General features: G+C 36.6%; 1 protein-coding gene across 1 annotated transcript in view; it reads left to right on the top strand.

Moving 5' to 3' along the window:
* Window positions 1-2,506: 2,506 nt before the first annotated feature.
* MUC6 (mucin 6, oligomeric mucus/gel-forming) overlaps window positions 2,507-25,634 on the top strand; it is a gene marked incomplete at its 3' end in the record, with an annotated part of 31,569 nt that continues 8,441 nt past the window's right edge. The window contains exons 1-21 of the mRNA XM_009328586.1: window positions 2,507-2,537; window positions 4,054-4,294; window positions 5,887-6,013; window positions 7,185-7,272; window positions 8,433-8,542; window positions 10,434-10,641; window positions 12,822-12,944; window positions 13,930-14,050; window positions 14,962-15,100; window positions 15,264-15,368; window positions 15,718-15,790; window positions 16,062-16,199; window positions 17,081-17,242; window positions 17,812-17,906; window positions 18,569-18,701; window positions 19,612-19,861; window positions 20,999-21,051; window positions 21,154-21,263; window positions 22,051-22,202; window positions 22,945-23,086; window positions 23,564-23,674. Of these exons, the coding sequence (XP_009326861.1) occupies window positions 2,507-2,537; window positions 4,054-4,294; window positions 5,887-6,013; window positions 7,185-7,272; window positions 8,433-8,542; window positions 10,434-10,641; window positions 12,822-12,944; window positions 13,930-14,050; window positions 14,962-15,100; window positions 15,264-15,368; window positions 15,718-15,790; window positions 16,062-16,199; window positions 17,081-17,242; window positions 17,812-17,906; window positions 18,569-18,701; window positions 19,612-19,861; window positions 20,999-21,051; window positions 21,154-21,263; window positions 22,051-22,202; window positions 22,945-23,086; window positions 23,564-23,674 (2,712 nt within the window). The remainder of the gene's footprint in view (window positions 2,538-4,053; window positions 4,295-5,886; window positions 6,014-7,184; window positions 7,273-8,432; window positions 8,543-10,433; window positions 10,642-12,821; window positions 12,945-13,929; window positions 14,051-14,961; window positions 15,101-15,263; window positions 15,369-15,717; window positions 15,791-16,061; window positions 16,200-17,080; window positions 17,243-17,811; window positions 17,907-18,568; window positions 18,702-19,611; window positions 19,862-20,998; window positions 21,052-21,153; window positions 21,264-22,050; window positions 22,203-22,944; window positions 23,087-23,563; window positions 23,675-25,634) is intronic.

Genomic DNA, 25,634 nt, shown 5'->3' with positions numbered 1-25,634 from the left:
TTCAACATCTATCTTACTCTCTTCGCACTTTGGGCAGGAAGCAAGCTGCTAGGCAAAAGAACCTTTGGGTATGTATGAGGACACGTTGCAGTTGTGCACACACAGTAGGCCTGGGTCTGTGATGGAAGAGGGACCATACTATACTCCACATTTGCTAAATGCTCCTTGGTTTCTCATAACCAGAACAGGCTTTGTGAAGAGGTGTGTGAAAGGGAGCAGGTAACAGCTTTCATCATTCTGCCTTAACATGAGCAGCAAAAGCAAAGTAGGCCTGGGGATTTCCCACTCTTCAGCTACAGATCCCATGATTCTTGTGAAGAACACATGGGACATTACTTCTCCCATATTTTCACAGCTTTGGCTCTTCTCTCCACTACTTCTACCCAGATGGTGGAATAAGAGTTCAAAAACATGAGGAAAGATTTATCCCACCTTTTTTTAACAAGGAACATAGGATTTGAGGATGAAGTACAGGAAATACCATATTGCATAGGATTTCTGGCAGCTTTTGGTAACATTTTACCAGTCGCAGAAGAATTTTTTATTACAAGCTGAATTATGTGGTTTTCCACTATAATTTCTATTCAGTTTTGTGTGGCAGGACAGAATTCATATGTGCTGACCCTGCTTTGACTTGTACCATGTTTAAAAACAAACAAACAAATATACCAATATTCAACTTCCTTGTGCTATATGAGGATAACATCTTGCTGATGTCTTCTTCCTTTCACAGCTTTTGAAGGAAATTATTGGCCTCAATTTTTTCTCAAAAAACAGAAAGAATCTCTGCAAAGAAGTAAGTGCCTGACATGATAAAGTTCACATTGCAACTATGAGTAACAATTCCTTTCAGCACTAATTCCATATTGCAGAAGACACTGTACAAAACACATAATAAAAATAAGTCCTTGCCTCAAGGAGCATACATTTTAAAGCATTAGTTCTAGAAATTCTGAATGAAGAGTTTGCCTATAAAAAGACAATAAAATATGTTGTCTCACTCTGGTAAGCTTTGCACTAATTGGAAAGTGCTTTTGTGTGCCATGCTGGGGTTTTGATGCCTAAGGATAGAAACTGTGAGCAGTTTAGTAGCCTTCCACATTTAGAAATTTGCTATTGAGGTCATTTGTGTGATCTGTTTGATTTTCATTCCTGCAGATTACTGCCTAATATTATCTAAGAATTTAGGAAAAGGATTCTTTTGATGCTGCAAAATCCAGGAAATGAAATAAAGCTGATTCTCCATATAAACTAGGTCTATGAGATTATTTTAAAGATTCCAGGTTAAAACAAATTTATGTGCGAGTGAAAGATAAGAATATGGAATACTTCTTCCTCACCTTTATAGCCAGCAGCCAGTGGGGAGTCAGGGTATGGACAGATCTCCACTTCAACATCCAGCTGTGCTAGCTGAAACTATTGTTGCCACAGTTCTGGTAGTTTCCCAGAAGTTTTCCCTTAAGTCTTAAGAATGGCTTGTGTGCATGCACCCAAATCTGTAAGCAAAATTAACTCCAACCACCTACTTACTGCAAATTTGTGCTAGTCCTTCTGAGTCTAAGAAATAATAATTAGCATATTATAGCTTTAAAGTACTAAAAATATTAGCTATCAGAAGTACTGTTAGAAATTTGGATATAATTAAAATGTTAACTGATAATTAAAATGGTAACTTTTGACAGCAGTGATTGTGGTATTTTCTGTTATAAATAAATTTCACTTTGGTTCAAAAGGAGGCTGGACAAGTACTTGGAAGCCAGAGCACAAGCGGGGTAAGCAGAGAAATCCCAATAGCCCCACAAAATCCCCTGAACTGAAAATAATTGGAGACTGAGAGTATCTGGGGAAGTATACGTGCTTGACCTGATGGTACTCTTCCCTTGGGCTGTCTTCTAATGATCACTGCTGGAAATAAAATACTGAGCTACATCAGCATTTGGTCAGAACCAATACAACTTTTCACATGTTCTTTTCTGAAGAAATGTGAGGTACTGACTTTTCAATTTAAATTTCATTCATTAAACATTTAGTTTTCCACATCCATGACAAGAATGAATAAATGTCATCATGCTAACTTGATATACTATATTTTACAGGACATGCTGTTCCTCTACTAAGACAGGATACAGAAGGCTATAACCCTTCTGAAAAGACACAGTTTTCACTAGATTCTTTCTAAAATAAATATGGATATCAGTCCTAGTATTCTCAACAATTTTTCTATCATATTTGCAGACATTCTTCCTAGTAATCCATAATCTTAATGTTTTACATTAAAATACTGTGCTTTACTGTTGCATACTGTTAAAAAACAACTCTGTGTACTCCAAAACTAGATGCATTTCAGTGGTTGACAATGAAATTCTTAATCTAGTTTGGGGAAAATACAGAAGTGTAGAACAAAAAGAATTATATAAAATGCAAATTTATTATAATGAGAAGCATTTCTTTAGGCAGAAGCAGCAGAGAGTGGCTTGAATTAGGTGAATTCTCATTCAACATAAGCATGGAAAAGCTACATGAAGTTCATCCTAAAGGTAAAAATAGTTGAGTACTTGTGATCAGCCAAAAAAAAATATTCAGCAACTCAACTCTGTCTTCTGTCTGTTCTTACAACAAGAGGAACAGTAGGACATGGATATACACAAATTAAAAGAAAATCCCTAGATATCACTTAATAAAAACTGAAGTCAAAAGACATATATATAATCTAGTTTTAAACTTTCTTGAGTTATTGACATTCCCATTTGTTATTTTTCTCTGAAAAGATGTAAACAAAAACAAATACACTGAAGGCACTCCTATATTTATAGAAAGGGGCACCTATTGCACTCTGACCATTGTGCAACCCCAGATAATCGTTCCCTGGCACACTCTAAAGAAGCTGGGGTTTGCTGGTCAGTATCACTTAAGCAAAATATATTAAACTAACTGGAATTGGGCATGAAGAATCAATGATAACAATCAGCCGATTCCTATTTTCCAGTCAGATGTTCTGGACAGCACAGAAGTATGGAAGAGGAGTACTTTTTGCCAACATGTAACAGCTTATTGGGAAACACTATTTTCTACATGACCTGAATAAAAACAGTAGCATTCTGTAGTCATTTGATCACTCTTTCAAAGTAAAAAAAATGTTTTGGCTTTAAAGCAGTGAATATAAATTGCAGGTAGACTTTGCTGAACTTACCTGATAATTTGTGCTTCTAAGATATATTCTAAGATACCTGTATATACCTTTCATATAACTCCATAAGCAAAAACAACTAAAAAATAGAAAGTAACGATCTGGGTCTGGAAATACATAACCAAGGACATGATTTTACTTATTTCAGTAGTTCTATCAACTTCAGAGGGACTGTTCAAATGCTTTAAGTAGGTATAGAAATATCTAACATCAAGCGCTGGACTTGCATCTCTTTTAATATGATTCATTTCAACTTCTAAAATCTGTCCATTCAGATGAAAAGTGATTAATTTTTAAAAATGAAAACTAATTAAAACATTTCATGTATTTACAAAGCTGGCTGGAATTTTGTCACACAAACACAGAGCCAAAAATGTGGGGACTTAGAAGTTGGGCTTTGAAGACTGTCTTTGTATATCTGATGATCTGACTGTGCAATGAATCATGATACAGTAATGCCATAGATAGCTTCATAAATGTTGTGCCTGAGATGTTAAAGGTCTCTCCAGTAGCAAGCTGTCGCCTTTGCAAACAGATCGAGTGGATTGAAATAAGAAGGTAAACCTTTATATTACCCACGAAGGAGATGGAAGGGTGTTTCCCAAGCTAGGAAGTTAGGGAGCTCTCTTCTGCTTACAGTAAATAAGAATATTGTTCTGCCTCCAACTATTGTTTCACTTCCTTACTTGAGATAAAATTTTGAGGTTACAAAAAAAAAAAAAAAAAAAGGCTAGGGTGTTGTTTACATAATAAATCTGAATAGAAACTTACTAGCTTTTCCTGCTATTTATACTTGAAATGGCAATCAGAATGCACAAATAGGCTGTTAGGAGACCTAAATCCATTTTTCTCTTTCACTTTTATAGTTTTGAGCAAGGATTCCTGTTCTACCTGGGGTGGAGGGCATTTTTCAACCTTTGATAAATATCAGTATGACTTCACTGGGACCTGCAACTATATTTTTGCAACTGTATGTGATGAAACCAGCCCAGACTTCAACATTCAGTTCCGCCGTGGGCTGGACAAAAAAATTGCGAGGATCATTATTGAGCTGGGACCTTCTGTTGTCATTGTTGAGAAAGGCAACATTTCTGTCAGGAGTGTTGGGTAAGATTCTGTGATGAATGGGAAAAAAGTGTTTAAAGAAGGCAACAGCAGTTGCACTAAAGACTACTTTGTATCAAAAATGAATTAACACATTACAGAAGTTAGCACACCTAACTGGACTCCACTCCCATTTCTTCCTATCAAGCATTCACACTCTCTAGATAAGTATTTCGTTTGCAGTTATTTGAATCAAGCTTAGAGTACATTTGTGTAGGCAAAGGGATTAACTAAACTTCTCAGACCAAAATAGTTCTCACATTGAAACTACAGTCTCCTAGACACTACCAGTCTGCTTATGCTTATCTCTACCACAAGCACACATGAAATGGCTTATACCCTTGAGTCGATATTGAAATTCTTGTGTTTTGCTTAGAGTTCATTTAATTTGAGACTTAGGTAACTCTGAACCCTCTGTGCTGAAGATACATATATAGGGTACAAGAGAAACTTTGAACTATACAACCAACGGAGAAATATTGGAGGGGCTTACAAAGAAGTCCTTGCGTATGAGACCACTGACTGTTCACATTATTCCAAGGATCACTATGTCCAGAAAACAGCTGTTTTACTGAGGAATTACACTGTTGGGAAACTTTAGATTCTGCATCATTCATTCTTCTAGACAAATTGCTCCCATACAAGGAAATTTCTCCAGGGAAGTTTTCAGCATTTTTATCAGATAGGCAGTGTTGAATTTTTGTCTGTAAGTACATGTGGATACGGTAAATAATTGACTGTGGATCGTCTGTATCTTATTATACTTACCTGGGTACAACAACCATCATGACAAAAAGACAACTTGCAGCTATACCTTAATTTAGCAAACTGTATTTAGAAAAAACTCCTTTATTAGTTTATGTTCCAGGAAAACTATATAAATCTATGGGCCTAACCCAATGAACTGCATTTTAAATTTTTGTCCTATATTCACAGGAACCAAATGCCATGACTGACCTGGTCTAGTGTTGCACATAGCCCTGCTTCAGGTGGAAGGCTGGCCTGGGCAACTTCAGAAGGTCCCTTCCAACCAACTTTTCTATGATTGTATCACATACTTACTGAGTACTTAGCAAAGTATATTTGTTCTTTAGTGTTGTTAGTTTGTAGCATTAGCTGCAAGGATGAAAACCTAATTCTGCTACAACATTCCCATTATTGGTTTCTCTAACCTTGTCAGTTTTCAGTCATAGCAGTAATTCCTATATTAGCAGTCTGTAGTCCATAGAAGCCCTTCAGGATAATCAACAATAGCTCTACCACACAAACTGTATTGTTACAAGTTCTTGAAACACATAACTATATCCTAATAAAACCAAACCAAGTGAAGATGCCAAGTCCCTTGCAAACATTTTCACTGGTATAATCAGTATGCAACCATCTCCTGGTGATTCTTCTATGAAACTGCTGACATTGATTTTCAATCAACAGAAATTTTTAACGTATCTTGAAATGTTACAGTTACAAAGGAAAAAAATTCTAATTCATGTTGCTGCAAGTACTCATATTGTATGTGTGTTATATCTAAAAAAGATAACTAATACCTGCATAATATTGGTATGAGAAGGTCAGTTTCTCTTCTCGCCTCATTACAGTGTCATTAAGTTGCCTTACACCAGCAATGGAATTCAAATAGCACCTTATGGACGCAACATCCGTCTGGTGGCCAAGCTGATGGAGATGGAGCTAGTTGTCATGTGGAACAATGATGACTACCTCATGGTTAGTAAAATGCTCTCATAAAGCAGAAGAGAAAATTCTCACTGGCTTACTGGAGTGACAAGATCTCTTTAGACTTAATGGGTGCTTTTTGCATGTGTTTACTATTTGTATATTTATTCTTTTCCTGCTTCATCCGTTCCTCTTGAAATAAACAACTTTGCTTTTTATACCTGCATGTTCCTTTCACTTCCAGCATTGGTAGTTAACTAAAGCCACCAATGTTGAGATTTGTGGGTGCTTTCACAGATGTTAAACTTTCCTCAGGCTATTCCAGCAGCTACAATGTTTTGCTAAAGGGATGTTGAAGTTGTTTAAAGTTGTCTAGAATTTCATAGCGTATGCCACAGTTTTTTCATTTCTACTGTGCTTCCCCTGGACATCTTTTGTTTTCAAACATATGGTGCTCCTACCAGCTCCTTTGTTTCTTTCCTTTTTCTGAATCTTTTAATGTTTTCCCTCCAAAATCCCTGATATATTTTAGAGAAGAGGATACATTTTCTCAGCATGACCTGTGATATTAATGCCACAAAAGACACTGAATTCTAAATTGGTAAGTTTGCTAAAACAGGGAGACTGTTATGTAATAAATTGCCTGGGAGATCTACCAGCATTACTAACACACGTATAACAGGAAATGCTACTGTGATGGGTACACACTATATTTTACATATAGTCAGATTATCTCCTCTGATCTAAGGCTTTCATAATAATTCATTGATTGTAGCCAGTAGTAATATTACCACTTTATTCTCCAGAGAAATAGATAATTGAATAACCTTCTGAAAAGAGATTTTCTTCCTGTAACCTTCAATTTCTTAAGAGAACAAACCTGAAATTAGTGCTCTGTCAACAAAGATATGAGCAAGGAAAAAGCATCATTTCCTTTTCTATTTTTTCTGGCTCCTTAGACTATTATCCCCCCTCAATTCTCTGCAAATGTCTTAGAATCTTATTCTTTTATTAAATAAAAAAATTGCAACAATCACTATTTGCCTATTGGGAAAAGAAGTTACTGCTTCCAAAACTTTTCCTCCAATCAAGGCACAGAAATTAATGAGAAGGATCACCTTTAATTGGATACTTGAGCTGAATTTATTTGAGAAAGGTAATGCTGTAGAGATAATTTTACTTAGGGTGATCATTTTAAATGTTTTGGTTTTTTTTATTTTAGGTTTTGACTGAAAAAAAATATATGGGGAAAACCTGTGGAATGTGTGGAAATTATGACGGTTATGAATTGAATGAATTTGTGAGTGAAGGTAAGACCTAAGGACAGGTCAGATGGAAGGAGAACTAGTAAAACTGAGTCAAGGTGGAAATTTAATACTGTACTAACATTGCTCTGACTGCTCACTCAGTTTCAGAATTGAGTAAAGCATTCCCATAGGTCACCAACTTACCTATCATATGATTATGCTACACACTATTATTTGTTATGATGATAATATTGTGGGTTCCTCAGACAAGTGATAAGAACTCTCTTATATTTTAGAAACAGGTGGTAAGGATCACACTCTCTCTCACCTAACTTTCAGAAGTCTAGGTTCATAGCAAGGCACAGTGAGGGAAATTATTATGTTGGACAGAAGCAAGAATGAGGCTATAATAAAGAGAACATAGTGGACAAGAACATTAACAAGTAGCGTGTCCCAGTAAGGGTGGATCTTTAGAACAAAATAGTTGGTGCTGAGGACTTGACATCTGCGCTCTATGTGGTTTGGGGGGTTCACTTCAGAGTGACTCTAATCTGGTCTGTTGAACTAATGCCCATTAGCAGTTGGAGCTCATTACACATGCTCTTGGAGCACATCTTCTTGCTTGGATTCATCTTAAAGGAACTCGGTATGCCAAGACCACTCCACAATGGAAATCAAATTGTACGGCGTGGGGATGTTTGGAAGATTTGTTTTAAAAGCACACTGCTAATCTGAACTACAGTGTTAGTGTGGAGACATTAAATCACACAGTAAACTAATCTCAGATCAACACAGCCAGATGCAGTTTTCTATACACATCACAGAAAAGAGTTCTAAAAAGTATACAGTATTTTTTGGGTTGTGATGAGTTTAACCCCACATGTAGGGGAAAATATAAGAATGGGGGATGAGGAGAAGAGGCATGAATTACCAGCTGGCAAAAGATCACAAAGCTGGCAGAAAAACAGTAGCAGCTGGTATGTAAGGTAGTAGATGTGATAGATTAGGAAATAGCTCAGAGAAATGATCAAGGTGATAAAAGTATGCTTTACTGAATAGACTGCCGGTAAAGGGCAAAAGAGGTAGTTGTTGTCATCAGGAAGATTAATTAGTAGCAGCTTTCACAGTGAAAGAATATAATCTGAGTTTTGCTACATCACAGCAACAATTAAACAAATCCATGTGGGCTTTTTCCTGACAAATTATAACCCTTGAATTTACAGGTAAATTGCTGGATACATATAAATTTGCTGCATTACAAAAAATGGATGATCCATCAGAGATCTGCCTGTCTGAGGAGATACCAATTTCCACCATTCCTCACAAAAAATACGTAAGAAAGATCTTCTTGTCTTTTCTGCAGTATGATTCTTTACAGAGGTGGAAAGATAGATAGAAACCAACAAGGGAGAGGCCGTGGATTCATAAAACTGATTTCCATGAAAATGGATAAAGTCAAAATTTGCATAGCATGATATGAGAAAGAAAATGAGTTCTTTGCATTAAAATACATTTTGAAAAAGGCCCGTGGACATTTTTGAGGCTGGATTTATATCGCTCATATAAACCTACCAGCATTTAGCTCACACCTTTCTGAAATTTCATGCAGCTCATCACAAGAAATTCATGGAAACCAGTGAAGCTTTAAAGAACTTTTTATTGAACAGCTAGAGGCCTGATATTATAAGCTGTACAGATTTGAAGACATTCAATGATGCTTTAAACATATTGCCAGATAACAGCGTTCATAACAGGGCCAACCACTATCAACTGCTATCACTTCCAGTCCTAGATGAAAAGAAAAAACAGTGTACCTGAAACATGATGCATCCATGTAACTATGCTTGAAAGAGGAAGCTTGCTAGCAGCAAAGAACAAAAGGGCTTCTATTTCTTAGATTTTGCAGATACAGGAATCAAATCCTACTTAGGATGATCCTGTTAAGTTGTTTCACCAGGGAAACTCAAATTTTGCATTCCCACACAGGTTTTACAGAATCACAGAATGGTTTAGCTTGGAAGGGATCTCTTCAGATCATCTAGTCCAACCCTTCTGCTCAAGCAGGGTCAGCTAGAGCAGGTTGTCCAGGCCAATGTCCTCGCAGGTTTTGAGTATCTCCTGGGTGGATCTTCCAGGCTGAGGAGATGGAAACTCCACAATTTCTCTCAGCAACCTTTTCTTTTTTCTACCTAGGAGGTCATAAGGTCACCATATACCTAATGGCAAGTACTCATTGCTATCCCCTAAAAAGCATTTCAATTTACATAGAATGATCATGCTCTTTGGTTCCGTTTGTACTTCCTCACAAGAATATGATCTTACTTTCCAATTCTCATGTACTTATTTGTATACAGTATATAGGTTACTAATAATTACAGAATGCTTAAAAAGTTTTCTCTTGAAATAGGAGATTTTTATTCTTTTTTCCTTAATAGTTTCATCTTATTTTTCCAGGAACCCAAGAATGTTTTAGTTTGAACATAGAAACCATTCCTCTTGCTAAAAAGTTTGGCTTTCATACTACAGAGGAAGAGCCAGCCAGAATCCTTCTGAGACTCTGCTTTTCCCAGAACAGAAAAGCAGAGAAACATTAGTTTTGTAGCATCTCTTTAACAAGAAGAGCAGGAATAAAGAACAGGAGTTTCTGTGGGTCCTGTGAGGAAGATACTTTTCTGAAGAAGAGGGTTGTAAATATTACTTGTATTCACACTGAAAAATTACTTTGATCTGGTGGAGAACTTCTGTTGGCTGGGAGGTTTAACCTTTTTACATTCTTTCTCTTTGAGACCTTATACTGCAGTAGGCAACATGATAGGCAATACAAACGTATCAAATGTTTGCTCAAAGGGGAATGAATGTTGCTATCTTCACATGGGGGATGTTTGTCCTGGAACTGAATCTCCATGAGACAACATACTCCCTGCCTGTAAGATTCTCAGCCATTTTTAGGGGAATTGATGGTACCGAAAGAATGACTTAATTTTCAACTTAATGAGAAGTGGAACTAATTTAACATATCAAGCTCCTTCTATTATAAAATGGATATATATTCTCTTCTATTCGTGAATTTCTCATACATTTTAAGTCAAATGCATATTACTAAACTGTAGCGGAAAAAAAGCAAACAAACCAACAAGAAAATCATAACTAGCAGTGATATTCTATTGTGGTTTTCACACGGGGGAAACACTACTAGGAACAATTTTCTTTCTCTTTTTATTTAGGCCACTATCTGCTCTCAGCTCCTTAACTTGGTGTCACCAACCTGCAGTGTGCCGAAGGATGGGTTTGTCATTCGTTGCCAGCTTGATATGCAGGACTGCAGTGAGCCAGGACAAAACAATTGCACTTGCTCTACACTGTCAGAGTATTCAAGGCAATGTGCTATGTCCCATCAAATGGTGTTCAACTGGAGAAGTGAAAACTTCTGCTGTAAGTTCAAATGTTTTATTCATAGGAGATTGTACTTAACCTTGTTATATCTTACATAGAGGGAGAATGATGATTAAGTGGAATTTAAATCAACTGATAGAAAAGTCTCTACTGTCTTGAATCAAAAAAAAATATTTTCTTAAGAGAACAACAGTGGTCTTTGGTAAAGCATTAAGAAGGAGAGCATGGAAACCTCAAAGGAGAAGGAGGAAGCATGAAACGTAGCTCCTATGTCTAGATCAGCGACCATAAGAGAGAAACATCCACCAAGTGAAAACTATTTAATTTCTCAGACTTCCAACAGGAGGCTGTGCTCTCTTAGTACAGCTTTTTTCATTATTGTACTTAGCAAATTAGCCAGTGAAGAGAGAGAACTTTTAAATGACCTCTGAAGTCTTTGAATCTTTTTGCCAACAATTGCCATAGCCCCTTTTATTCACAGGAGCTTTTCAGTAGTCCATTTTCAGATGCTCAACCTTCTTAATTACAACTACTGATTGGAAGTAAATAGGAAGCAAATCTTCCATTACTCTCCAAGCCGTACATGATTAGACACACTGTTTCTCAAGTCTCTGTTTGTTATCAAAGTTTTGATTCACTTTTTGCAGTCTTTTTGAATCCACCTGAAACTTCAATCTATAGTCAGTGTTACGTAGCAGGATTCATTATTTTATAAGAGAACATGCTGATCATAAAAAAGTCAAAAGTAACTTAAATTGATGTTGTTATTTCTAAACCAACTCACACATAAATTACCAGAGATGCAGCTCATGTCAAAAAAGAGGAGCTTTCAAAATGACCTTGCTTAATATGATAATCACACTTTTATTTATCCTTTATATGAATATATGGTCATGGGTAGCAAATTTGTAAAATAAATCGCTTTGACAGGAATATATTTCTCTTTATCCCTTGATTCTTATTCTGTTTCAAAAATCTTTGAGACTGGCTACCATTTAGATTTTAGCATAAGAATAGTGAAATCCCAGTTGAATTATATTCCTGAATCATTGTTTAACTTGCCATAGTCTATCATCTCACCATTGTTACTTATGAGGCCTTGTATCATTTTGCCCTCCCTGCATCTCTGGTGCTGTATGCTTCTATTCAGCTCTTGATCTTCACGTACTGATGCCACTCTTCATTTTTTGTTTTGTATTTAACATAGTGTTTTCTTTCATTATTTCATTGTACTTACTGAAAACATTCCCTACTAAGCTCCATTATTATCCCCGACACTTTAAAATCGCACTTCTTTCTAAAATAATTTTTCCCCTTCTCTTCTCCAAGGTTATCCATCTTACATAAATTGATAACCCATTTTATTCTTTGGTTAGTCTGCAATAGGTTTTGATCTTTCAAAATTGTAAACTCCTCGTGGCATTTTATAGATTCAGATAAATATTAGTAAGGCACTGTGTGCATTCACAGAACCGTACAATAATTCTTACTAATCACAGTAAAACAATAGCCTGGTTTTCTCTGAGTCATAGCTGTTTTCATGTTGCCAGTAGACCATTACTAGGACTGGTAGTAAAGTGATAAAAGGCAAAGTTTGGAAAAAAAAGGGAATCAGAACCCTTGTTTCCCAAAAAAACAAAGCTGAGAATCTAAGAATTTGCAAATAAATGCCAAATATACAAAGGTAATGAACTTTTTAGTCTTTGTTGTTTCTTTGTCAGCCTCATCTCTAACTACCTCTATTTCCCTACCTCACTTATTTTTACTCCTTCAGATAAGGAAAAATCTCTGCTTGAATTTATCACATAATAAAACATGTTCTGAGTTCCATATATTAAAAATGCTAAGTAGCTGCATTCTGAAAAGCAGATAATGTCTGAGAAGCAGGAACTATAGAGAAGATCAAGAGTTATATTCTTTAAATCCTTAAAGTGCTACAGAAAATCTGATTTGTGGTAGTTTATTAGGCTGCAATATAGCCTGTTTGCCATTCTTCAAGCTTCTGAAAGGAGTTTGTAATAAAGAGGGCATAAAAGATTAATGAAAGCTAGAGTGACTATGATGGTAATGATGAACACTCAGATGATGAATTGAGTATTGAGGCAGGATAAGAGAACATTAGTGCCAGAAATCACAAGATTTTCTCCATCCTAGGTGGTAGATGAGAGATTCTTCTATGTTTACACTTCAAAAATCTTAACACTCGCTGTTTGTTGCAGCTGTGGGAAAATGTTCTGCTAACCAAATCTATGAGGAATGTGGTTCTCCATGTATTAAAACCTGTTCCAACCCAGAGTACAGCTGTTCCAGCCATTGTACCTATGGTTGCTTTTGTCCAGAAGGTATCATTTCTATATTCATCATATCCTAAATGGCCCATACAAATGTTTTTGGCATATATCCAGTCAAATGGAATAGACTTCTTAATAATGAACTAGCAGTGCATTTCAGGGCATTGTGCTGCTAGAACTGCCATTTCTCAGGTAACATAATATAACTGGAGTCTTGAATAGTCATGGTCCTTAAAGATCCTTGGTCACTATTTGCAAGAACAGAGCTGTGAAAGCATTTTCCTCACAAGACAGTGATATGTGATGGGATAATTATATGCTGCCTGCTTAAAGGTCTGTACTATAATATACATCGAGTAAGCTTAATTAATTTCCTATCCCAAACAGGTATCTAGCCTTTCAGGGCACCAGCAAGAGGTAGCATACCTCAGAGAAGTTCTGCAATATTATGGGCATTTTGTAAAATCCCTTTAAAATGGTTAAAGATTAACTTTGTACAAAAATTGTAATTATGACTATCATTTACATAATTTCTTGAAATTTCAGAACTGAAATCTCCTCCAAAGTTTCTGTGATGTGGGTATTTCCACCAATATCATCACCATTTTATAGTAGTCAAAAGTAATGTGTTGTGAGCTACATATTTAAAACTAGACTTAGTACTCTAGCAAATAGAATGTGTCCATTCTTCAAAATTCCCAACTTAATTAGACCACCATAGCAAAAAAAAAAAAAAAAAAAATTTGGAAAAATAACATTCAAGCTTACTGTTATTTCAAATTAAGTTCAAATTTCAAATGAAGACAATTGTCTGCACTTTCATATAACAAAGTAGCCAAACGCTGTTATCACTTGTAAAGAGTCAGTTTTATTTTAACGAAGAGAAAATGTTCTGCATGTTATATCTCTAAGTATGGGCACTGGCTGTGCAAGAATAGCATTCTCAAGCTAATTTTGGAAGGCATTCAAGCTATAATAGCTTTAGTTCTAAGTAAGGATACAGAAAAGTATTTATTTTGTTTATCTTCTTTGGCAGGAACTGTTCTTGATGACATCTCAAAGAATCGAACATGTGTTCACATTAAGCAGTGTCCGTGTACACTGAATGGGAAAACATATGGTCCTGGTGAGACAATGAAAGCAGCGTGTAGGACCTGGTGAGTAGCAACAGGTACATTCATGAGAGGATGGAGAGTATCCTCAACAAGCAATTGTAAAATTTAGCTTAACTTTTCAGAGGGCAGCTGCAAGTGCGTCATACCATCTCTGAGGCCACCTTCTTTGAGTGCCACGAATCATACATTTGTAATTGAAGATATACATGTCTCATTTCCTGATTAATCTGTACAAATATAAATGCTCCTTCAGTCCACAGAAAACAGTAGCATTTTTATCTCCTCTGTGAAAGTGGAGGTAAAATTAATACAAATCAAATATCCAGTATTAGTACAAAACAAATATCCAGTATTTACAATTTCTTTCTGGCAATCTCAGCAACAGTCATTTCTGTTGCAATTATTTTGCAACAGAAAATAATTACTTAAGACAATATTTTTTAAATTTGGAAATTTTTTCCAAAAAGAAGTGGAATAATTTTTTGTGTGTTACTTCTCTTGCTATCATAATTCTAATAAATAAAATAAAGGATAAATAATGTAATTGATCCTCAGAACTGTAACAATGAACGCACTTTTCATGATTAATCTATTCAGGAAAGTTTACTGACAATCCATACAAGAGTTCCGCACCTTTGAATTAAGATGAACAACTTCAACTGATATACATAGACAAAGAAAATCAAAGCACAGAAAGTGTAAGGGGAAAAGTGATACAATTACATCTTTCATTACTAGGAAGTAGCTGAGTTTTTAGAGCATAAAGGATAGAAATTTCAAAACAGTGGAAATGAAAGTTCAGAATGTATATGTATGTTACACTGTGTTCACTAACCAATTCTGCATGTTGATCAGCTACAGCAAAACCTCCAGACAGGAGGATCAAATCCTCTGCTGGTAAATAGTGCCTTAGTATGAGAATAACCTTACACAGAATTTCTTGTTTTCCTTAGTAAATGTACAATGGGTCAATGGAACTGCAAAGATTTGCCCTGCCCTGGAAGGTGTTCACTGGAAGGAGGCTCCTTTGTTACCACGTTTGATGCTAGATCATACAGGTTCCATGGGGTTTGCACTTACGTTCTTATGAAGGTAATATCCTGCAGTCTAGAAACACACAATATCAATTGGATATATTTTAGTCTGTCTTTGGTTTCCTATTGGAACACAAACTGAGTTCTTCCTATAGTATGCATTTATTCTACAAATCATTTTTATTCTGACACAGACTTCCCTTTTCATTATTTTCTTCCAGAGTTCCAGTCTGCCACACAATGGAACCCTAATGGCTGTATATGAAAAGTCTGGTTATTCTCATTCTGAGACATCACTTAGTGCTGTAATTTACTTATCTACAAAGGCAAGTATTCCCTCCATAGGTTCTATCCAGCATTTCAGTAACCAGATTAGCAAAATAAATACTTAAAGTCATTGCTAGTAGCCTGAACTGAAAAATTATGGGGGATAGATACTAAAGATATGTTCCAGTTCATGCATACACAGTAAAGATCTCAGTTGCCACATCAACTCAGGAAGTTAGAGTATTTTCAAAGTGAAAACTGAAAGCAGTATGGAATAACGTGAGAGAAAGCTTGAATCAATCTTTTCCTATTATACAGGTCATTGACAATACAGTTGCTTACGTTAAAGAACATATGAATACCATCAGTATGCATAATTACTTCTGATTCCATGTCCTTTTCTTACAGGACAAAATTGTGATTTCTCAGAATGAACTCCTTACTGATGATGATGAACTTAAGCGGCTACCTTACAGATCAGGTAAAGAAAAGGGAATATACGTAAAATCCTAATTACCTTAAATGTCTGTTTTACACAACCCAGCATCTTTTCTCTCACAATTGCCAATAGTAGAGGTTTTAGAAGGTGGCTAAAATCTTTCCCATTATATCTGTCCCTCTGTGGAGAGTTGTGTGTGGAAGGAGAAGACTTACAGACAGAATGGTAGAACATTTACATATGCATTAAAGTCATTATTTTGCAATATCCTATGCATCAAAATCTTTATTTCTAAATATCCTTGTTCTTTTAGGAGACATCACTATTTTCAGGCAGTCCTCGATGTACATTCAAATGTATACAACCTTTGGGCTGGAACTTGTAGTTCAAACATCACCTGTGTTCCAGGCCTATGTGAAAGTCGGATCACAATTCAAAGGCAGAACCCTAGGTAAGAAATCTAGTCCCCATGTGAAGGAGAAAATGTAGGGAGTGTAATTTTGAAAGCTTAGTACTCATCCTTTAAGGAATAAACTCTCGTCTCTGGATTCAAAGAAAAAACAACAAAAATACCTGCATTGGAAAACCAATGTGCTAAAAAAATTTTTTTTTCACTAATAATTTTAAAATTAATCAAAGAAATTAGATGGGTCACATTTTTCACATGTAATTTGATACTGCTCTTCACATGTTTTATGTGTGCCTTTTTCAATATGTGCTTTACTACACAATGAAGGGGCAACAAATTAGTCTGTGTGGTCTCTACATCTTGGAGCACGTGATTCTTTGAACGCAGTGCATGATGAGTGTAAACACAATGAACCTGAGAATCTAAAAGCTTCTCAGCTGATAAGCACCAGATGGAGATATTTATGTTTATTGCACAGAAACATCAGCCACAAAGGCATATCCTGCATTCTAATTATCTACAGGGAATTACAGAGAGGCTTTAGCTTTTAAAAAGTCTAAATTATTTTCTTTGTCATTACAGATTTTTTATACATAAGAAAACACATGTAACTGCAGAAGTATTTCATGGCCTTTCTCTTTTACATGATTTAAAACCACTGAAAAAGCCTTTTTTCTAAAAACAAGACAAAAGCTTCTGTATGAATTTGTCATTGAATAGAAGTGGACAATCTTGAGAGGGCAGAGGCTCAGTGACTGAATGTGTACATAATTAACATTCTTTGGCTACTTGACCTATAGTATTCATTGACACTCCATGTAGAACTTTTGAATCAATTTTCTCACTATTATAGAATGAAACATAGACCATTGTGTACACATTCTTTAATTTTCAGCCATCCCTTGCATTTCTGATGTTATTAGGTTTGTGTGGTAATTACAATGGAGACACTACAGATGACTTCATGACTAGCATGGATATCACTGAAGGGACAGCCTCCCTGTTTGTAGATTCCTGGAGGGCAGGAAATTGCCATCCTGCTTTAGAGAGAGATACTGACCCTTGTGCTTTGAGTCAACTGAACAGTAAGTAGATGATCCTGTTGTAACTGATCTTTCCAGCTGGCTTTGTCTGACACTTCCATAAGCCTATACCAGGGGAATGAGAGAGTTTGAGAGAAGCAGAGACTGAGAATATTAAACATCACAAATTCTGTCACCAACAAGACATTTCTGATTTCTAGAATACATATCTAGTGAAAGCTTCTCAGATCCCATTCTAGAGATCTAGGATTGAGATGATGAATAAGAGTTTTTTTGTGATATTTCCAGTGAAACTGCAAGTCCATGGATGTCTTAGACTTGCTCAGCAGTGCTGTGACTGAAATCCAGGCTTTGCGTCTCAAGTCTCTATTGCTATTGGTCTTAAAAGAAAAAAAAAAAAAAAGGAGAAAAAAAAAAAAGCCCTACTGAGCTGTTTGAACAAAAGTATAGTCTGCAAGCTAACAAGCTAAGAAGTTGTCCTTTTGTTCAGTCCATCATTGCCAAAAGCTCAGCTAGAGTAGTGTGTCCAGGTTTTTTTTCATTTCTTTTTCATTTTTTCATTTCTTTTTCCTAACTTTCTCTGTTTAACATCCACGATTTACTTTCATTAGAAATATCTGCTGAGACTCATTGCTCCATTCTTACCAAGAAGGGTACAGTGTTTGAGAAATGCCATGCTGTGGTGAACCCTATTCCTTTCTACAAGGTAGGAAATTATGATAAATGGTGTACAGAGGGAGTCCAAATATGGAGCAGAATGTACTCATATACAGTATCCCACTCATTTGGATCAGTAATGCATAGAAGCTAAGGAACAACTGTGGTTTTGAAAATTATGTCTCCACGACACTAAAAGTCTGTCTGTTCATAGGCACCAGTTCCATCCCTATGAATCAGAAGGTATTTTTGCTCATGCTGCAATTCTCCATGTCAACAACTTTAACTATGCAAAGTACTGATTTTCCCATGTGCATAATTGAGCTCATTATATTTGCCAATCTCCACAAAACTTTTTGAAAATTAAAAATTAAAAGCAGCGAATAAACAAAGGCATTTTTTAGGTACTAAGTATATTTTATTCATGTCAATCAGGCAATTGATCTGATTTTTTTCATCAGTTTTAGTTATGCAATAATACATATTTTGCATGACTTACCTCTGCAATTCAGCATAGAATCATAGAATCATGTAGGCTGGAAAAGACCCTTAAGATCATCGAGTCCAACTGTAAACCTAACACTGCCAAGTCCACCACTAAACCATGTCCCTAAGCACCACATCTACACGTCTTTTAAATACCTCCAGGGTTTAGCACTTCCAAATGTCTGCTCCCCAGTAACAGAGTACTCTCCATGTATTGGGTTTCAGAGATGTGTCTACCAAGCCTGTAATTACGAAGAGACCTTTCCTTATATTTGTTCTGCTCTGGGATCATATGCACGAACATGCAGTTCAATGGGTTTAATCCTTGAGAACTGGAGAAACAGTATGGACAATTGTAGTAAGTAACTGAACCAACTCTTAATAGTCTGCAATCAGATGAATGCATGCGTACAGGTCTATCTGTTTCCATTTAGAATATTCCCACGTTTGATTCACCTATGACAAAACTGAATAAGAGCAAGAACATATTTTAAAACTACTTGTCAGTCATTAGAAAAAAACTACTTATTGCTCAAGTAGGCCAACCAGCAGGTATAAAAGCTATATTCCCAGGAGCTGCTGACTTCACAGATGTGTCATAACACAACAAAAAACATAAATGGTAAAGCAGTATTTTAAAGAGTGTCCAAATCATCTTAAGAGTAATGAGGAAACAGGAACAGAAAGAAGAGGAAAGCAGAAATGGGATAACAGATATCCAACTTTTGAATACCCTTCTAGTCTGTTTCAGAAAAGGATTGTTATTTTAAGACTACATGAAAAAGATTACTTACATGCTTTAAGGTGAGCATGTGGATGCTTCTAGGACTTGCTAATTAAGTGATGGAATAGACAGATAAATAAAGCTATACTGTACCATAAGATGAGAAAGAACTAGGAAAAACTCTGGTTGCAGGCATGATTTTGTTATTATGCAACTTAGACATAGGCACAGGTTTCAGTTATTAAAAAATACACTGGTATTTCTGCAAAGCTTCTCTTTGCATTATTTTATTCCAAGATACACAAAGAAGCAATAAGATATTTAACCTTTATAAAACTTCCAAACAGCTACATGGTTGGTGTTAAGCCCTGGTCTGCAATATTTTTTGTTAGAGCTCCACATCCACAGGAAGAGAAGCAATAGGAACCATTAAGCATTGAAGCTGTTGACACAATATATGCAGCACATTATGAGCACAGTTATCTTTCACAAGGAAGAGGATAAGTAAATGAAGTTTAACATACACTCTTGTCTTGTTTTAAAGCCATTACTTGTACTGGCAATCAAACATTCAGCTACAACACTCAGGCATGTGACAGGACATGCTTGTCACTCTCCAACCGAGCCCTGGAATGCCATCCAACTGACATCCCTATTGAAGGCTGCCATTGTCCTAAAGGAATGTACTTGAACCACAAGAATGAGTGTGTTCGTAAATCTCATTGTCCCTGCTTTTTAGAAGATAGAAAGTACATCTTGCCTGACCAGTCAACAATAACTGGTGGGATTACCTGGTAAGTGTGTCAAATTTAAAGATTAACAAACTGAAAATGGAGACAAGGGATCTTCACGTGTCTCTGTTGAGGGTTAAAGGCAATAAGCAGCTAAGCACCACACAGCCACTTGCTCACGCCACTTCAGCCGGATGCAGAAGAGAATCAGAAGGGCAAAAGCAAGAAAATTTGTGGGTTGAGATAAGGACTTTAATAACTTTATTAATAATAAAGCAAAAATAAGCTTATTTAATAAGCAAAGCAGCATGCACAATCAAAGCTAAGTAAGAAATTAATTCACTACTTCCTGTCAGCAGGCAGATGTTTAGACATTTCCAGGAAAGCATGACTTTGTCATGCACAATGGTTACTTGGCAAGACAAGCACCATAACTCCGAACATCCCACCTTCCTCCTTCTTTACCTGAGCTTTCATTGCTGAGCATGATGTTGTATAGTACGGAATATCTCTTTGGCCAGTTTGGGTCAGCTGTCCTGGCTGTGTCCCCTCCCAGCTTCTTGTACACTCCCAGTTTACTTGCTGGCAGGGCAGCATGAGAAGCAGAGATGGCTTTGACACTGTTCAGCACTAGCTAAAACAATGTCATGTTATTAACACTGTTTTGGTCACAAATCCAAAACACAGCACCATGGAGCTGCTACGAAGAAAATTAACTCCATTCAAAACCAGTAGTTTCCTTTACTTTTAATAGCAAAGGTTTATTTTTTAAGACATCTTTTTTACCCTTTCCTAAAATACAAAGATTCTTAAACAAACAAAAAGCATTTGACTTACCTTAAGCTTGGAAATGTTAAAGAAAAAATCAGAAAATAATAGGTAAGATCTGATTATTCCTAGTAGGAGATTTTGTCAACAGCATCTGGACAGCTATACACAGACCTCAAGAATTACTTGATAGGCCATCATAATAGTGAATGGCCTACTATTTACTTTCAAAACTGATGTTACTGTATACTATAAAAAGTAAAGCGAAGCAAGTTGACTCACGTTCCATTCTGAAGGATGGGGAGGAGCTAGTAACATCAATGAAACACTTTCAGTGGTGAAAAACATGATGTCATTTTGCAAAACATTAAAATTTCTTTCTTAGGAGAGAATTGCATTGAAATTCCTTTCTTTTTTCTTTTTTTCCCCTAGCTACTGTGTTAATGGGAGGCTAAGTTGCACAGGCAAACCTCAAAATCCTGCAGGTATGGGTCTGATGGTTTACTTAGAATCACATTATTTTCCCCTACGTTGTAAAACTGCTACTTCACAATCTCTCTCATGTTATTTTTTTTCCTATTTCCTAGAAAGCTGCAAAGCTCCTAAGAAATATGTATCATGTTCTGACAGTTTAGAAAACAAGTATGGAGCTGCATGTGCCCCTACCTGTCAGATGCTCGCTACTGGAATTGAATGTGTGAGTTTCACAGCTCTGGGATATTTATCCTCTTGAGAGAGGAAGAATGTTCTAATTGTTACTTAGAACTTGACTACGTTCCTTCTAGTGAAATGAAAGGAGACATTTCTTCTAACATGATAACAGTTAAACATCAGACTTCTTTCCACAGACTGTGGACACTAAAAATTTACATATATTCAAGAAGTGATTAGAGGAATTAAATTGCATGAATTAATGAATTAAATTGTATTAAATTAATAGAATAATAATCCATTAAGGATTCTTAACTACATGGCTATCACCTCTGGCTCAGGTACTCCATAAGCTGCATGTCACTGGAAATTGATAGAACATGGTTTATGCTTCCTGTTCTATTCTTTCCCAACTGTCTGCTGCTGATGGTGACAGGATGCAGGAGACTTAGGCTAGGTGGACTTCTGGTCTGTCCTGATAGGGTTTTCTTCTGTCTTTATATTAAGGAAACAGACTAATTGGAAGAATTGTAATAAGCTTCCTTGATATAAAGAAACTTCTGTTGTACTCTGTCTGAAAGATTGGTAGCAATGAAAGCTAAATTTTTCAGAGTCTTCAAGTATGTTTAATATCTCAGACAACAGGTGTATCTTACAACTTCAGTTGTAAGAAACTAGTTCAATTGACTAGTATATCAGTATGAGGAAAATCACAAAACTGAAATCAAGTCAAAACTAGAACTTAGCACAGGTTCACTCTTGACACCATTCACATACAAGATAAAATGCATCTCATGTTTCTCTTCATTTTGCAATCTGTTGATCTTTACCAGATACCCACTAAATGTGAATCAGGCTGTGTCTGTGCTGATGGGCTATATGAAAATCTCGATGGCAGGTGTGTTCCAGCTGAGGAGTGTCCATGTGAATATGGTGGTCTTGCTTATGGGAAAGGTGAACAGATCCAAACTGAATGCGAGATCTGGTAAGAATCACACAGTCTTCCATTGTGAAACCTCTCTTTCACTAAACTGTACAACTACATAACAAAAGCGTTTAGTTGACGGGGAGTAGGAAACAGCAACAGCTGAACGGAATGAATACAGTGACAAATCACAAAGGTGATGCAAAGAAGCTTAACATTTGACAATATATATGTATAGCTAAAAGAGTCATGGTACTGGCTTCAGGGGTAATTTCTGCCATATGCATATCCAGGAATAAGGGCATCCAGTAGGGCCTGTAACTGTAAACTACATAAAGTAATGGATTAACAGCTCCACGTAAATAAAGATGAGGGCACAATCTTCCTTCTTTTCTCTAGATAAAAGCAACCCTCCACAAAAGATTCTTTCCATCTCTTTAGCAGCATTCTCAAAGTACTTTATTCCCTTTCCAGTAATCTACTATTAAAAAACCACCCCCACCACAAACTACACAGAACAGCGACATCTGTTCTCATTAAAAGCAAAAATAATGAGTTTTATATTCTTTCTTTCATGAAAAAAAAAGCAAAAATGACTTAAGATTTCTTCTTTATCATGAATTAATTTTCTAGGCAGTCCATAACTTTTAGTTATGGTTCTTATATTAATTTTAATTTGGTCACAGTGTATACAAGTCAATTAAATTAACATCTTATCTATAAAAGTGCATTTATATAAAAAGAAGCAGGTTAAGGTGGCACTTCTTTGAAAGCTGAGTATGGTTTCTCTTCTCACTCCCAGCACTTGCACAAAAGGCAAATGGAAATGTGTTCAGAAATCAAAGTGTTCCTCAACGTGTAATCTGTATGGAGAAGGCCACATCACCACTTTTGATGGACAGCGTTTTGTGTTTGATGGCAACTGTGAATACATATTAGCTATGGTAATCTGCCTCTTATTGATTATTTTGGCAGTATCTTAGCATCAAGAAATAGTTTGATTTAAATGGCTAATGAAAATATCCTAGGATGCATCTATAACCAATAGAAGACTTTGAATCTTTATAAACACTTAATGTTTTTTTATACTTTCTGCTTATTTCAATACTTAAGATGAAAAGACTTTACTTCTCGAAACACTTTTTTTCATGCAATTACAACCAATTTTAGATTTAATAACATGTTTAAATAGTCATTGATACATATATATTCTGTACCAGCCAACTATATCTTTTAGGGAAGTGATGTCAGTTTGACTACCAAATCAGAAGTCATCACCTCCCAAAACAGGCAGAATCAGAGTCATGACATGTTTAAGCTTTCTTTACTTTTTTATGCTTTTATGTTTTAAGTTGGAAGACTCCAGACACAGAGTCTATTGGATTTTTGTGCTTTTTGTGGTTTGTTTGGGTTTTTTTTAGGATGGCTGCAGTGTTAATAGACCTGTTTCCTCTTTCAAAATTGTTACTGAGAATGTAATCTGTGGAAAATCAGGGGTTACATGCTCCAGATCCATCAGCATTTACCTTGGGGTAAGATCTTAATTCTGCTGTTATCCAGATGAATAGTTATTTTAAGCCCATGTTTGCTTCCCTTTTGGAAGCTTTAGCTGCGTCTCTGAAGTGATGTCTTGCAAGTGAAATTATGTACTAAACCTAGAGCTTTAGTTTTAGTAAGAATTGCCATCGGGTTCTTTTCAATTCTCATGTCAATGTTTCAGACCCCAAACTTCTTGCCTACGTAGAAGCCATAAAATTTTGAACTTTACTGACTCAGCAGTGAATCGCTCAGTCAAAAGATACTGATTTCTCCCCCCCACCAAACTCAGGAAAACAATAGTATAAAATTGACGAATTCTCATCATGGATTATGAGCAAAATCTCTCCAAATTTCTCTAAGTCCAGGTAATATCTGCAATTCAAAATATATCCAGATCTTACCTGAGATATATCCGTGAAACTACAGCAATGAGCAGTTTTCCTCATTTCTACTGCTGTGTGACAGCTTCCAGAATTGGATAAGTTTTACTGTTCTTAGTTCTATGTGACAGTAATGCCCAGTAGTATCAGATCATCTTAGAGTCCTTCATTATCTGACAGAAAGAAGAATATGGACAGATGTGATTTTTATCCCAAGGAACAGTCACTACAAGCAGTACACATTTGCCACATTACTGACTAAATACTGGCAGTTTCAGCTGGTCAGTGCCGTGGTGAAAAAATTTGTTTGCTTAAGAACCAGTTTCATAAATGCATACTCCAGCCAAAACTTTCTGTTGATTATCTAGACATTGAAACACTGCAGTATGACAGGAGTGAAGTTGTCAGAGTACACTTAAGAATGGGAGATAGTAAAAGAGCTCAAGACAGAGATCTATTTTCTCTGTAGCTTTTTGATTATTCTTAGGAACACATGAAAACTTACTTCCTCTACTCTGCTGGCTGCATGAAGATGATGATATTATTTCACCAAATGCAGTCAGAGTGCTAGCACACCTAACAATGAGGGTAGAACAATGACCAGTATTTTTGTTTCCTGTGAAGATTTGCATATACATACAAAATAGTTCCAAGGTGGTAAAAAACCCCTGTAAAATAGAATCATAGACTAGAATAGAATCATGGAATGGTTTGGGTTGAAAGGGACCTTTAAAGGTCATCTAGTCCAACCCCCCTGCAATGAGCAGGGACATCTTCAGCTAGATCAGGTTGCTCAAAGGCCCCGTCCAGCCTGACCTTGAATGTTTCCGGGGATGGGGCATCTATCACCTCTCTGGGCAACCTATGCCAGTGTTTCACCACCCTCAGTGTAAAAAATTTCTTCCTTATATCTAGTCTGAATCTATTCTCTTTCAGCTTAAAACCATTACCCCTTCTCCTATCGCTACAGGCCCTGCTAAAAAGTCTGTCCCCATCTTTTTTATAAGCCCCCTTCAATTATTGAAAGGCCGCAGTAAGGTCTCCCCAGACCCTTCTCTTCTCCAGGCTAAACAACCCCAACTCTCTCAGCCTTTCTTCATAGGAGAGGTGTTCCATCCCTCTAACCATTTTTGCGGCCCTTCTCTGGACCTGCTCCAACAGGTTCATGTCTTTCTTATGCTGAGGGCTCCAGAGCTGGACACAGTACTCCAGGTGGGGTCTCACCAGAGTGGAGTAGAAGGGCAGAATCCCCTCCCTCGACCTGCTGGCCCACACTTCTTTTGATACAGCCCAGGATACAGTTGGCTTTCTGGGCCGTGAGCACACATTACTGACTCATGTCCAGTTTTTCATCCACTAGTACCCCCAAGACCTTCTCAGCAGGGCTGCTCTCAATCCCTTCATCCCCCAGCCTGTATTGATACTGGGGGTTGCCCCAACCCAGGTGCAGGACCTTGCACTTGGCCTTGCTGAACCTCATGAGGTTCACATGGGCCCACTTCTCAAGCTTCTCCAGGTCCCTCTGGACAGCATCCCATCCCTCAGGCATGTCAACTGCACCACTCAGCTTGGT

The sequence above is a fragment of the Pygoscelis adeliae genome, unplaced genomic scaffold (genome assembly GCF_000699105.1).
Source record: "Pygoscelis adeliae isolate BGI_AS28 unplaced genomic scaffold, ASM69910v1 Scaffold166, whole genome shotgun sequence".
NCBI lineage: Eukaryota > Metazoa > Chordata > Aves > Sphenisciformes > Spheniscidae > Pygoscelis > Pygoscelis adeliae.
Note: the sequence above shows the minus strand (reverse complement) of the source record. Positions and strands in the feature narration are given on the sequence as shown.